Source organism: Lindgomyces ingoldianus (assembly GCF_010093535.1).
Source record: "Lindgomyces ingoldianus strain ATCC 200398 unplaced genomic scaffold BDR25scaffold_30, whole genome shotgun sequence".
Lineage (NCBI taxonomy): Eukaryota > Fungi > Ascomycota > Dothideomycetes > Pleosporales > Lindgomycetaceae > Lindgomyces > Lindgomyces ingoldianus.
Window position 1 is genome coordinate 403,792 of NW_022985191.1, and position 13,070 is coordinate 416,861.

The 13,070-nt window shown below is 51.5% G+C and overlaps 6 protein-coding genes across 6 annotated transcripts; 5 read left to right on the forward strand and 1 right to left on the reverse strand.

Annotated features, from left to right (window-relative positions):
* Positions 1-617: 617 nt before the first annotated feature.
* On the reverse strand, positions 618-4,394 carry BDR25DRAFT_267327 (PMT-domain-containing protein). Its single transcript, XM_033687040.1, has 6 exons — positions 4,277-4,394; positions 3,846-4,220; positions 3,493-3,782; positions 3,152-3,435; positions 1,635-3,098; positions 618-1,579 (listed from the first exon to the last, which is right to left on the reverse strand). Exons 2-6 carry the CDS (start codon positions 4,139-4,141, stop codon positions 1,007-1,009), a joined length of 2,907 nt encoding a protein of 968 aa, XP_033544083.1. The 5' UTR covers positions 4,142-4,220; positions 4,277-4,394; the 3' UTR covers positions 618-1,006.
* A 374-nt stretch (positions 4,395-4,768) lies between these two features.
* Positions 4,769-6,759, forward strand: BDR25DRAFT_305670 (uncharacterized protein). Its single transcript, XM_033690457.1, has 2 exons — positions 4,769-6,084; positions 6,138-6,759. Exons 1-2 carry the CDS (start codon positions 4,809-4,811, stop codon positions 6,443-6,445), a joined length of 1,584 nt encoding a protein of 527 aa, XP_033544084.1. The 5' UTR covers positions 4,769-4,808; the 3' UTR covers positions 6,446-6,759.
* Positions 6,760-6,994: 235 nt separating this feature from the next.
* BDR25DRAFT_317001 (uncharacterized protein) lies at positions 6,995-7,643 on the forward strand (the record flags this gene model as incomplete). Its single annotated transcript, XM_033691638.1, has 4 exons — positions 6,995-7,048; positions 7,147-7,374; positions 7,465-7,577; positions 7,634-7,643. The coding sequence occupies 4 exons, from the start codon at positions 6,995-6,997 to the stop codon at positions 7,641-7,643; spliced, it is 405 nt and encodes a 134-aa protein (XP_033544085.1).
* A 161-nt stretch (positions 7,644-7,804) lies between these two features.
* BDR25DRAFT_358800 (uncharacterized protein) lies at positions 7,805-8,481 on the forward strand (the record flags this gene model as incomplete). The annotated part of the gene is made up of 5 exons (XM_033695999.1): positions 7,805-7,916; positions 7,956-8,000; positions 8,030-8,073; positions 8,106-8,360; positions 8,434-8,481. 5 exons carry the CDS (start codon positions 7,805-7,807, stop codon positions 8,479-8,481), a joined length of 504 nt encoding a protein of 167 aa, XP_033544086.1.
* Positions 8,198-10,643, forward strand: BDR25DRAFT_69902 (uncharacterized protein). The gene is made up of 2 exons (XM_033698934.1): positions 8,198-8,248; positions 8,332-10,643. The coding sequence occupies exon 2, from the start codon at positions 8,521-8,523 to the stop codon at positions 10,303-10,305; it is 1,785 nt and encodes a 594-aa protein (XP_033544087.1). The 5' UTR covers positions 8,198-8,248; positions 8,332-8,520; the 3' UTR covers positions 10,306-10,643.
* Positions 10,644-10,907: 264 nt separating this feature from the next.
* Positions 10,908-12,356, forward strand: BDR25DRAFT_292312 (metal-dependent amidase/aminoacylase/carboxypeptidase; the record flags this gene model as incomplete). The annotated part of the gene is made up of 4 exons (XM_033688654.1): positions 10,908-10,971; positions 11,026-11,508; positions 11,565-11,619; positions 11,680-12,356. 4 exons carry the CDS (start codon positions 10,908-10,910, stop codon positions 12,338-12,340), a joined length of 1,263 nt encoding a protein of 420 aa, XP_033544088.1. The 3' UTR covers positions 12,341-12,356.
* Positions 12,357-13,070: the final 714 nt, after the last annotated feature.

Below are 13,070 nucleotides of genomic sequence, written 5' to 3' on the forward strand. Positions count from 1 at the left end.
ACAAAGCCATGAAAAGTCCAGACCACGTACCTTCTCCTATCAAGACAGAAGTTCTAACCTGTCAGGGAACCAGTGGGATCCTTTAGCTTGGTTCCTATGTATCTTCTTCCTCGGGGACAATTTCCCGCGACCCCGAAGTTCCGCGTCCTCCTCCAGCCCCTTCAATAAACATGTATATTCGACTTTGTCTTAGCCACTCATACTCCTTCATACATTGACAGACAGAGCGTTGAGATACGTTGGTAGACCGCATTGAAAATTTCATTCTCTAATTGAATCGTATTCCTTTCCCTCCTCTCTAACAAACCAAAGAGAGTCTTGCAGCTGACTGGAGTGCGAGAATCCAGTGAATGGGTTAGATGGTTGGGTTTATTGACGTCACCCACTGAGTATCTTCCACATACATTATGTCACAGAGGGCGAAAGATTGGTCTCTCTGCCTGGCCGTCTGGTTGCCGTCTGGTTGCCTGCCTGCCATACAGAGTGTTTGCCTCAGTCTGAGCTACCAGCTATGACCAAGGAACAAGGATCTCAAAAACTACGAAACCACGAAACAAAATCTTCTGACTCAGCAAACCGGGCTTACGGCCTCATTTTCGCATTCAATTACAGTATCCATCGTCCCAAAGCCATATCCACCACTTAAAAGACCTAAAATCTCAGATGTTCTCCATGAAGAGTGGGTAGAGTGGTAAGTTGCATATATGACTCTGTGAAACCCGCAATTCCCATCATACTTTAGAAGGACATTTATCCATTGCTACGCCTCGCCTGCCCACCTGCCTGCCTTGCTGCGAGCACTAAAGCCAAACAACGGTGGTACCCTATCGTACAAAAGCCAAAGAAAAAGAAAGTAATAAAAGAGATTAAAAATCTTCTTTTCCTCTTTTCGTAATAGACCCAGACCAGACAGACCCAATCGATCCACGCCGTCTAAAATGCCACACCCCTGACTATCCTCCTTCAACTATTCGGTTCTCCCATCTCTTCTATGTCACAAAACAAATTACCCCTGCTGTTGCGTCGCCGCCTTGGCCTCACTTGCCGGCTTCGCCCCCTTCTTCTGCTTCTCATCCACGCTCCTCTCCTTCGCCTGATCATCTTTCGCTTCAACCGTCGGCGGCGCCTCACTAGCTTCCACCTCCCCCTTCTCCTTCGTCTCTGGATTCCTACCCTCAGCGTCTGGATGCGGTGGCGCCACACCCTTGCCACCCTGCTCACCCTCCACAACTCTCGCATCTACAAGCGCCTCGTGGATCTCATTTCCTTGCGCGTCGACGATGCGCGTGCGCGTCTCGTACCTTGTCTTGAAGCTGACTTTGCCGGCAAGCGCCGCAACTTCTTCTTCGTTAAGGATGCGGCCGTTTTCGTCGCGGTACTCGATGCGTTCCTCTTTTGAGAGGATGGGAAGTTCTTTTCCTAGGGGAGGGGAGTAGGAGGGTTTTGCGGAGACAATGGGTTCCTCGGGCTTCTTTTCTTCGTGTTGGACGGCAGGAGGAGGGGGAGGAGGTGGGGGTGGAGCTGCAGAAGAAGGCGCGGAGATGGATGCGACGACTTGTTGTGTGTTATATTGATCATACTAAAGCAGCCTCGTTAGTCTTTTACAATGGTTGGTTTCAGGACTTAGAACTTACAGAAGTATGGAAAGTGTTGCAGTCCCAGTCCCAGGTGCCAAACAGCTTCACGCTGTTGCACTGATCCCGTGTCCATGCATTACCATAGGCAAGCGGAGAGAAGATTGTAAAGACGGTGATTGTCAGGGCTAAGAATGCGACAGCACCGGCTTGGCCTATGGCAGGATATTGCTTGAGACCAAGAGCGCTGAATCGATAGCTGATAAAGTCATACATCTGACACAGCGCCATGATGGCAAAATACAGAGCCGGAAGGTAGTGATGTAAGAACAATTGACGAGCCATAAGGTAGAATGGGAAATAATGGAAAGCCCATCCAAGTATGGACATCCCAATCTCGTAGTCGAAGCGTTTGAAGGTGACGTTGGAGTAGTCCTTGAACCCACGCTGCCATCGGAGGATCGCGAAGCCCTTGATTGCGAGGTAGAGACCAATGACTGCAGTGGAGCTCCACCAAATAACTGGATTACCGATGAGGTAGATTTGGCGGTTATCTTTACCCCAAAAGTTGATACCTCGGCGGAGCACTGGCCATGAAGGAGGCCGGGAGTCCCAAGCGTGAGATTCAACCAGGCCAGCATTTGTCCGCCACATGACCTTCTGGAGCTCCCAGAATTTACCGAAGAATCCAGGGTTGCGATAGTTGACTTTCTCGGCGTCTTCCTTAAGCAGTGGGTGGGCATTGGCTTCAATATACCAAACGCTGTTGGGTAGAGTGCCTCCGCGAGCGCATGTGACCTCTTGTTGCTCATACGCCCAATCTGGGAGCTTGACCTTGTGGGAAAACAGCACACACCCTGTCATGAGATGGACAAGCCTGAATTTAGTCTCAATGGTCCTCAAGCGTTTCTTCGCCTCCGCGCCGTCAGACATTGACTTGACGATTTCGACACGGAACAGGTCATTCGCATCTCCCTCGAAGCCTTCATATCCATATGCCGATACTTCGTTTTGCCAATCTGCCTCGGTAACTGGGGCCCTAACATCATGAGAATGAAGACGTCGGTCAGTCGTAATGTGGTAAAGTCGAAGAACTGCGCCGTCCTCAATGAAGATTGGGCCCATGTTGTCCCACGCCTTGGGGCCTTCTGGCTTGGGGCCGTCAAGAACTTCGGGTAGGGTCTGGTTTTCCAAAATCCAGACATTGTTTTCGTCCTTGTGCGGGTAAAGCGTGATCTGTTGCTGTTTGCTACCGGTTGGATACATATGGCTATGGGAGTGAAGATAGCCGCCTTGGGTATTGTGATGACGAAGGGAGATTCGGCTGCCGAACGCAATGTCCGCCGCCACATCCTGCATTCCTTTGGAGTTGAGAGTGGCCTGAAACTCGGACGACATGAACCCATCACCATCGCCGGGGTTGACGAGGCAGATGAAATGAATACCGAACATGGCCATATAGAAGGTTAGGGGAATGACAACCAGGCAGAAAAGACGGGCGAAGAAGTGCTTGAACCAGAGGCGCTACATAATGATCATTAGCGCCCATCCTTGTCATGGAAGATATTCTGACTCACAGGAGTGACGTTCTTAGTGTCTCCAAGCAACACCCACAGTTGAAGGAGGGTCAAGCTGCCGACCCAAGCGATCGTAAACAAGCCAACCCACTTCACGCTCACGGTAGCTCCAAGCCCAACACCGGTGGCAGCCAGCCAGAACCACCACGACGGCTGGAAGGCCTTCAACGGGCCCTGTTCGTGCTGGTTTGTGAAGCTTGTCCATGCCAGGGCGGTGATGGCAGTGAATATAACGAGGGGCGAGTCGAGGAGAATCAGCCGGGACTGGGTGACGAGCGCATTATCTGCCGAGCGTCAACATACATGTCACAAAAATCAGTATCTAAGGGTCCAGCTCGCACCAAATATGACAAGGCCGGCGCCAAGCACAGCCGTAGTTGTTCGACAGCCCGCAGCCTTGAGGGTAAGAAACATGGTCGGGATAGTCGCAATACCACAAAGGGCAGGCAACAAGCGCATGGAAACATAGGGGACACCGGGCTCAAGGTAATCTTTTCCAATGTCCTTGAAGTCGAACTCGCCATCAAATCCAGCCAACCAACCAGCCAGCGTGATCAACATTTTTGCGAGGGGAGGATGAACGTCCATGAAGAAGCGGCCCTTTATGTACTTTGATGCAAATCCGCCGAAACTAGAGTCTTGGTGTCAGCCTTGGTGCTCGCCGCCAGACCTCCCAATGTCAGCGCGGACTTACTGGACCTCATCGAAGACAACGCTGCTCGGCTGATATATCCTGAAGAGACGGACCACAGCTGCCACGACGGTCAACAGCCCCAGTAGCTGCCAGTCGGAGCCCGGAAGATTAAAAATATCGTGGTCCGTCACGCCCTGGGAAGTGTATCCAGAGGGCTTCTGCTTGTGCTGCTGAGGCTGCTGGTGCTGCTGGTGCTTCCTCCCCTGAGGGCCTGGCGACCGTGAGGGCGACTTTCCTGACTGCCGCGCATCTTTTTTCTCGAGCAGAATGGGGTTATGGGCTGTTCGGTTCGCCATAGCGGCGGACTGTCAAGGAAAGGTGTCCTCGAGATGTGCGGCGTGAGATGTTCAAATATGACGAATGCCCTCGGGAGCACTGCAAAAAGTGTTAGCTGAGCTGTAGGCGATGCACGGAGTAGTCTAGGGACGAACAAGAGGAGTTAACGAGAGTAAGAAAGGTTAGGATGGTAATTGTGGGGGGGGGGCGACAGAGCGTGAGGGTGAATTGGTGGTGGCCAGGGGCCAAAAGAGATTCTGTCTTTGGTGTGCACCCTTGTCTGTATGGCAGCCGCGCAACTCACGGAAAGTGCAAGGTGTTCGTTCGGTGCTCTGCTAGCGGGCCAAGCATGGACGAGCTGAGCTGCAATCAAAAATAGCCCACAACAGATGGCCGTTTTCTTGTCCTTTCCGTGGAAGACATCTGTGGCAAAATTAACACCATCTACTCACAGGACTTTGCAGCGCTGCTATAGAGTGACCCGCCACTACAAGGCGCGACAAGACGTGTTGAGTGCGCCCAGACAGATCCCCTGTTCGGCAGTGCCAAGGCCGTCGGAAGGAGACGCGTTAGACGCGCGCTAGACCGCAGAAAAGCTTTCCCGAAAGCTCAAAGATCATGACTTATGCCTTCATCCTTAATCCAAAGCTCGCCTCACTCCAACCCCAACTCTCCACATCCTCCACCATGACTGCGGCAACACCAAACGGCGCTGACGCGTCGACTGGTGATGGCGGTCTGGCCGCGAAGCCTCCTCCAGATGTCGTGATCCCTCCAAAGCAAGTCCGCGACGACATCTCAAGGACAGCCGACTTCATCCATCGCAGAGGCGAGGGTACAGAACACCATCTGCGGGAACGGTCCGGTCACATGCAAAAGTTCTCCTTCTTGAACAAAGACGATGCATACTACGCCTACTTCGCCTGGTACCTCAATGAGTTGAATCAAGGCAGGGGTGCCACCGGAACAGACGGTACGGGCGCGCAACAGGCCCAGGACAACAAGCCAAAGGGACCACCCGAGCCACCAAAGTTTCGCTTCTCGGCGCGCATGCCCAATATCAGTGCGAAAGACCTTGAAATCCTGAAAGTAACTGCGGCTTACACAGCGAGGAATGGTGAAAACTGGCTGAAGGAACTCCGAGGTCGCGAGGGTGCCAATTTCCAATTCGACTTCCTCCGCCCAAACCACAGTTTCTTCCAATTCTTCAGGTCGTTAGTTGACCAGTACAAGATCTTGCTTGAGGATGAGGACACCGTCCAAGCCCGCATCGACGAGCTGACTCTCAACATCCAGAACCGCTTCCATGTACTAGACAGGGCTAAGGCGCGCGCCGAATACGTCAAGTATCAGGCACAACAGAAACAACAAGAGGAAAAGAAGGTGGAGGATGAGCGGAAAGAGTATGCTCAAATAGACTGGCACGACTTCAGCATCATTGCGACCGTCACGTTCGACGAGCTCGATGACCAAGCTGAGCTACCACCCCCAACTTCTCTCAATGACTTGCAGTCAGCTTCGTTGGAACAGAAGGCGATGGTATCTTTATCTGCTGGACGACTTGAAGAGGCAGCACCCGATGAGGAGACGTACTATAACGTTTCCCAGCAAGCTCCGCAGATGCCACCGCAGGTACAAGCACCGATGCAGTTTCCTATGCCACAACCAATGGCACCACCCGTTCAGCCTGTGTACCAACCACAACCACTGGCCGTTCAGGACTATCGAACACCCGCACAGATTGCCCGCGAGGAAGAGGAGGAGCGCGTCATCCGCGAGCGGCAGGCAGAGCGCGAACGCGCTGCGCAAGCGCAAGCCGCTGCGAAGGGAGCGGGTGGCCCAATGCGCATCAGGGCAGATTATGTACCTCGCGCGGGAGTCAAGAAGCAAAACGTTCCAATGGCTCTCTGTCCCAATTGTAAACAACAATTTCCTGCTAATGAATTGGAAGACCATATTCGAAGTAAGCTAAGACCACTGGATATCCTGACAACTCTTTGCTGATTGCCTTCCCAGTTGAACTGCTTGACCCTCGCTGGAAAGAGCAGCGGAATAAGATGGAATCGCGGTATTCCTCAAGTAACTTATCTACCGTCGATGTCGCCAACAACCTCAAGCGCTTCGCTAGCCAGCGCGATGACGTCTTTGACGGTGTCTCCGGGATGCCAATTTCCGAAGAAGAGCAGGCCAGGAGGAAGAAAGCAGCCATGTCGTACGATGGACAGCCAGACCCCGCTAAGGATGCTGTTCGTCTCCAGGAGATGCAGAGCATGAATTTGCAGGATCAGCTTAGGAGAATCAATGAGAAGCATGGAAGGAAGTAGCCCCCCGGGTGAGTGCACCAAAACCAGGAGATGAGATTTCGTTCTTTATTTTTCAAAGAGCTTGTCTACATTCTTGCAGCTATCTACAGCTAGAGTGATAGAGTCTCCCCAAGGTTTCTATTCATCTCGGTTACAAACTTCTTCCATCCGGCCTGGTAGCCTTATGGGATTCAATTGCATCAGTGGAGTTCATGGCAGGGAATCACCGTCTGTATAAAATCGTCGCTGGGTGGCGGAATGGGAATTCGTCGACAGACCTTTTACATCCGCTTCAATGTAGGCTCTTCCAGAGCAGATAATTCAGAACAATACCCAATACCCAATATAAAATAATAAAAATGAAAGATGAGATAGCTTGCGTTCTTTCGCCTATTCACTTGGCCTTAGTGCGATTTCAGGTTTAGCAAGATCGCCGCGGAACAGGTTCTAGAAGCTCGGTCCTTCGAGCTTTCTCCGACCTTCGGTTTGCCTCCAGTTATGATTTAATCAAGCTTCAGTTCGCACCATATTTTAGAAAGGGCTTCTTCAAAAAGTATTCTCTTCGCCAACATGTCGTTAGCACAAGTCAGCAAAGGCGACATGTCATACCAAGTACGATCGCTGGTATGTGTTCCTGCAGCAGGCCCCTCATTCCGCCACACTTCCGCAATGCGCGACGTGCACTAAAGAATGCATTTACGACCAAAGCACATTTCTGATAGCGTCCTGGTATCGGCCACGATAGTTGGAGAACGGCAAATATGCTAATGAATCGATGTCTGCAGTATCGGTCCCTCCTCCGTCAAAGTCGCCAATTCGCCGCATACAACTTCCGAGAATACGCCAAACGAAGGACGCGCGATGCTTTCCGGGAACATGAGAAGGAGACCGAGGAGAGGCGGATACAAGAGCTAATGCAGAAAGGGCTGAAGGAGCTACAAATGCTCAAGGTACGTTCTGGATACGTGGCACTTTGTGGGGATTGAAAGCACGATTTTGGCTCTTTGGGTCGGGAAGGTACGCTAACACTAGAACTGCAGAGACAAACCGTAGTCAGCCAATTCTATCAGCTCGATCGATTAGTAGTAGAAGGTGGGAAGACTGGCAAGGAGACAAGGGATAAGGGCGGGATTGCACGGCAGAAGGACACTGGGTAAGCCGTTCCGAAGGCGGGCACTTCACTCACCAATGCGCTAATATTAATTCCAGGTGGGACTGATCTCGTTTGGAGATTTTGGGACTGAGCCTTTTGTTTGAACCACTCTCCTCGGGCGTTGGCGTGTTTCTCATCCCGGCGCATCTGCCTTCCGGAACCGGCAGCAGCAGCATCTCCTCATTATAGCTACTATGGGATTGTACTATACTTAGACATGGATTTACATGCAACACGTCAACTCCTATGGCGTTGTAGATATACAAACCCTACTTTCACACTGCAATCTGAGCACAACACGGATATCAGGGTGCTTCAATTTGTCAATGACTAAACGGGGTACTCCTGAATAATCCAAAATGCACATGCGCCCACCAGCACACAAATTGTCGGATATAATGGGTCATGAAGGCGGACATGGCAGTCGATGGCTGTTCCAGGACAATAGGTAGTTCCATGTGCCAAAGGGAAAATATATCGTTCACCGCCAAATCCAGTTAGTGCAATGCACGGTCGCGATCATCTCAGCCTCAAGCTGCAATGGATCGCGCCTGCCCAACACACCGCGCTGCGACTTCCCATCATCGAACGCATCAAGATTCGCCCATCACGCCAGGCATCTGCTCCGTGCAGTCACGCGATCTGAACTTTCCGCGTTCACCATGGCTCCGGTACGTATTTCCGCTCCCGTTGTACCTTGGGTCTTCACCTGTCGTCTCCAACCCCATTGCTTCTTCACTCAGCGCAAAACCAGAGTTTGCTTTCAATATATTTCCCAACGGCGTCTTTAATCCTATTCTATGATTAAATAACGCGTCTGCTCGCTCGATACGTGCGATCAAATACCTATCCATAGGACCGCGGGTCTAGCCCGCTCCCCTTTTCTAAGCCCGGGAGGACTTGACGTATCTTGAGCTTTTCACACCTCTCTCTATTCTTTTGAATGGAATATGATTCGCAGTCTGATATCGTACTCCTTAAATTCAATATCTCTAAGGTTGAACCCAGGCTAACAGCACGTGACCAGTTTCGACCTGGAGGCCGATCCAATCGGTCTGGGCGTGGCCCCGTCGAGCATAATGTGCTCGAAGGGTTACCCATTAACCAGTATCGAGTAATGGAAGTCACAGTTGGAATGAATGACCCCGAACAAAAAGAGATCGATAAAGATGCGCGGCCCGAGCTACCAATGCCGCGCGACTCTCATATGCTCCCAGAGCATTCCCAACAGCTTCTCCGGGCTGCACGCAGAGGGCGGGTCATACAACCGCCGGCTCCGCCAGATGAAGAGAGGGAAAATTTAGACGATGAAGAGGAGCACAAGGAAGTGGAACGTGGGTTTACCGTGAAGAAATTTGTCAAGGTACCACGACACCTCGAAGAATCTGAACCGGAGTACCTTGCGAAAAGACGGAAAGGCCTTCCCTCACAGTATACTCCCACCACTGGCCAAGCGCCGGTGCAGCCAACCCCGATGAGAGAGACGAAAGTAAAGAAAGTGGATGCGGAAGGGAATGTCGCTGTTTACAAGGTTCTTGTTCCCGAAGGTCAGGCGGTTGAGGGCGAGGTCCAGGAAGCGGACCCTGTCGCCACAGAAGTTGCACCAGCTGTGGCTGCCCCAGGGACCGTCGTAGAAGGAGTCGGAGTTGTGAACGCAGAAGGAGTTGTTGTAGCCAACGATATCCCGCAACAAACACCACCGCGCAGAAGGCCTCCCCCTCCTAAGAAGAAGGCGAGAAGGGGGCCTGGAAGAGGCCACAAGAAGATAAAAGTGCCTGAAGGCGGGATGGAAGGGGGAACAGAATCAGGAACTCCCGCATCAGGCGCTAATTTACTCACAGTTCCTCATCTCAAACAAGAAGAGGGATCAGTCGGGCCTTCTGATGGTGACACGCCGATGGCAGATGCTGGAGAAGAGGAGGGCGAAAGCGACGGGGGGTCAGAAGACGATGATCGCGAGGATGGTGAGCTGTCTCCGACGCCTGTTCAAAGAGCCACGCCTTCGGAGGCGCTCGTAGAACTCGTCCCCGAGCCTATCTCCGAACCCAGCAAGGCGCCTGCTGAAGAACCAGCACCCATTCAAGAGATTCCAATGAGTGATGAACCTCCTGCGCTTGCAGGACTCACAGCACCTGCTGAAGAGCCTGCAGAACCCACTGAACCAGAAGCTAAGCCTGAGAAACTGCCTAATCGCGATCCTTCTAGCTCCCCTGACTTACCACTCGCCACCGCTATCGCTCATAGCCGTCAAAACTCGCTGAATCAAATTCCAACCCTTCCCTTAGAATCCGCACTCGAGATTGGCACGATCGAACCTGTTCCCGAACCCGTTAGCGAGGCGCCTCCAACTGAAGCTCCGCCAACTGAAGCTCCGCCAACTGAAGCTCCGCTAACTGAAGCTCCGCTAACTGAAGCTCCGCCAACTGAGGCTCCGCCAACTGAAGCTCCGCCAACTGAAGCTCCGCCAACTGAAGCTCCGACAACTGAAGCTCCGACAACTGAAACTCTGCCAACTGAAACTCCGCCTACTGAAGCTCCGCCAACTGAAGTTCCGCCAACTGAAGCTCCGCCTACCGAAGCTTCCCCTCCCAAAGCTCCCACTGCGCAAACGCCTCCGAAAGAGGTTGCCACCACAGAAGATGTTCACATGTCCGATGGAGAACCAGATATACTAGGAAGCCTAGAAGCACATTTAGAAAAAGACAGCCGGATGATGGCAGGTCCATAATCGGTCTTTTATTACTTGTAATCTAACTTTTGATGTTGGCTCAGCTTGAAGTAAATCGTCGCAAAAACCGGTCCCAGTTTAGAGCGGCTACATTGTTTATGTCAGACCAGCTTCTCTCGCCAGTCTTTGAAGAGCGTCCGGAGCCTATGAATAGTTCAGCGGATACGACGATTGGCTCAACACACCGCCTGGAGACTCTCCGTAGATGGGTTAGAAGTCACGCAGGGAAGCTAGGTTTGGATGGGAGGTCTCTGTAGGATACTACTTGGGTATAAGTCCTCCTTCTCTGTCTGTGTTCATTTATATTAGTCATAGAGCTTCTTTGAATTGAGAGCAGCCACCGCTTTTCCCTTCTTCTCTCTTCACGTTCTCCTTTGCCCTTTGCATCCGTGGAGTGTATATCCTTACTAAGCGATGCGTCAGTAGCTTCGGTCATGTAGCTACCCCTCTCTATCCCGGAAACGATGCTCAGATGTCTGCATCGCACTTTGTCCGACATCGTTGAGATGCGGAATTAGCCCGTGCTTCGGTTGTAGTTTGACCAGATATTATACTCAATAGTTCGTCAATCTCGTTCATTGCATGACACCAGCATCCTTAAAATGCCCTCAATCAGCGAAGTCATTGAAGCCCACCGGCCCGCACTAGGTCAGTATGAGGACCTCTGTAAGTACCCTTCACCACATGACTTCCGGACACTCCACTCATACCAAACTATAGATAAACATTTCCACACATCTCCTGAGCTCTCATTCCAGGAAACAGAAACCGCGGCCAAAATAGTAGACCATCTCAAAAGCCTTGACGTATACGAGATCTTCGCCAACATCGGCGGTGGTGTCGCTGCTGTGCTCAAAAACGGAGCCGGGAAAACCATCCTACTCCGCGCAGATATCGATGCGCTACCTGTGGAAGAGAAGTCAGGGGTAGAGTATGCGAGTACGAGGAGAATGAAGGATTTAGATGGTGCTATGAAGCCGTGTATGCATGCTTGTGGGCATGATATGCATATTACGGCATTGTTAGCGGCGGCGGAGACGCTTGCGAAAGCGAAGGAGATGTGGGTGGGGAAGCTGGTTTTAGTGTTTCAGCCGGCGGAGGAGAGGGCAGGTGGGGCTAGAGCGATGGTGGATGGAGGTTTGTATCAGAAGGTTCCGGAGCCAGACCTGTGTGTGGGTGCGCATGTTATGGCTTATCGAGCGGGTAAGTAGTCATTTTTATTGGTATATTTACGAAGAATTCTGGAAACTGATGCGAAGAAGGTGTGATTGGAACTAGACATGGCCTTGTAGCTTCGTCGGCAGATTCTTTTCTGTAAGTTGACAAAACTATATCTCCTTTATCTTTGGTCATACCATATTGACTGACGGCCAGTCTCACCATCCACGGTCGACAAGCGCATGCCTCAATGCCGAGTCGAAGCATCGACCCTATAGTTCAAGCCTCCAGCACTATCCTGCGCCTCCAAACCATCGTAGCCCGGGAAGTGGACCCAGCAGATTTTGCCGTCGTCACTGTCTCAGCAATCCATGCAGGAGACGCAGAAAACATCATCCCAGACCGCGCCGACGTCAAAATCAACGTGCGGACCGCCAAACCAGAAGTCCGCGAACGAGTCCTCAGCAGCATCCGCCGCATTATCGACGCCGAAGCAGCAGCGTCCAACGCCCCTCCACCTGAGTTCAAACCAACAACGCAATTCCCTTTCCTATATAATGACCCTGACGTCACTTTTGCGCTCGAGAAAACCTTCTCATCGCTCTTCCCTCTTTCACCGCATGGATACACTACAGATATCCCGCGTTTGCCTGGGAGTGAGGATTTCGGGATCCTGGCGACAAGTATTGGTAAACCTAGTTGTTTCTTTCTGTATGGGGGCACAGATCCAGGGTTGTACGATAAGGCGGAGAAGGAAGGGAAGTTGTTGGAGTTGCCGGTTAATCATAGTCCTTTTTTCATACCGGTGTTGCAGCCAACGTTGAAGGTTGGGGTAGATGGGTATGTAGCGGCTGCTTTAACTTTCCTGGGGAAATAAATGAGAGATATCGAATTTTAGACCCATTGAATTATTACTGCTTTGGCTTGGTATTCCGTGTTGTGTGTTTTCGTGATTTTGTGTACCCGTAGAGCACAGTCGTGCCTTCCTTTCTAATCCCGCTGTTGCCATTCGCTATCTCACTTGCTGCCACATCACTCTTCCATCACGGCTACTACTCAACATCTCGGTGGGGCCCCTCCTCTCTTTCTTTCTTCCATGTTTACTTCTGCTCGGTTCATCTGCCTACCTCTCTCTGTCGATGGCGCTTAGTTCATCCCACAATGGTCTCTTTCGACATGTTCCCAACGAAACTAGCCTGTGAGTTGATAAGCTACCTCAGACCCAACGACCTTACGAAGGACGCACGAGGGTGGGAATTTCAGAGATATTGCCCAGCTCGAAGCTCTGGTGGAACATCGAGCTTCACCGTCCACATTTGCACACCAAACTTGTCGAGTTCACTACGAAGCCGAAATATCAACGAGCGTATCTCACCAATGTGATTTTAATTCTCCGAGAGCTCCCCTGTTGATGTTAGGTTAGGGAAACCAATCTGCCGGTCATAGAACACATGCATCTGTGCAGGCTCCCGCTCCACCTGCAGAGGTGAAGTGAATCGATAGGAACACATTTGCTCTTGCATATATGCTAAACTCACTCGAGAACAGCAACCGAATAGTCTCAGCTTACCTTCAAGCTTCTGAAGGAATCGTGGCCTTTGGGAATG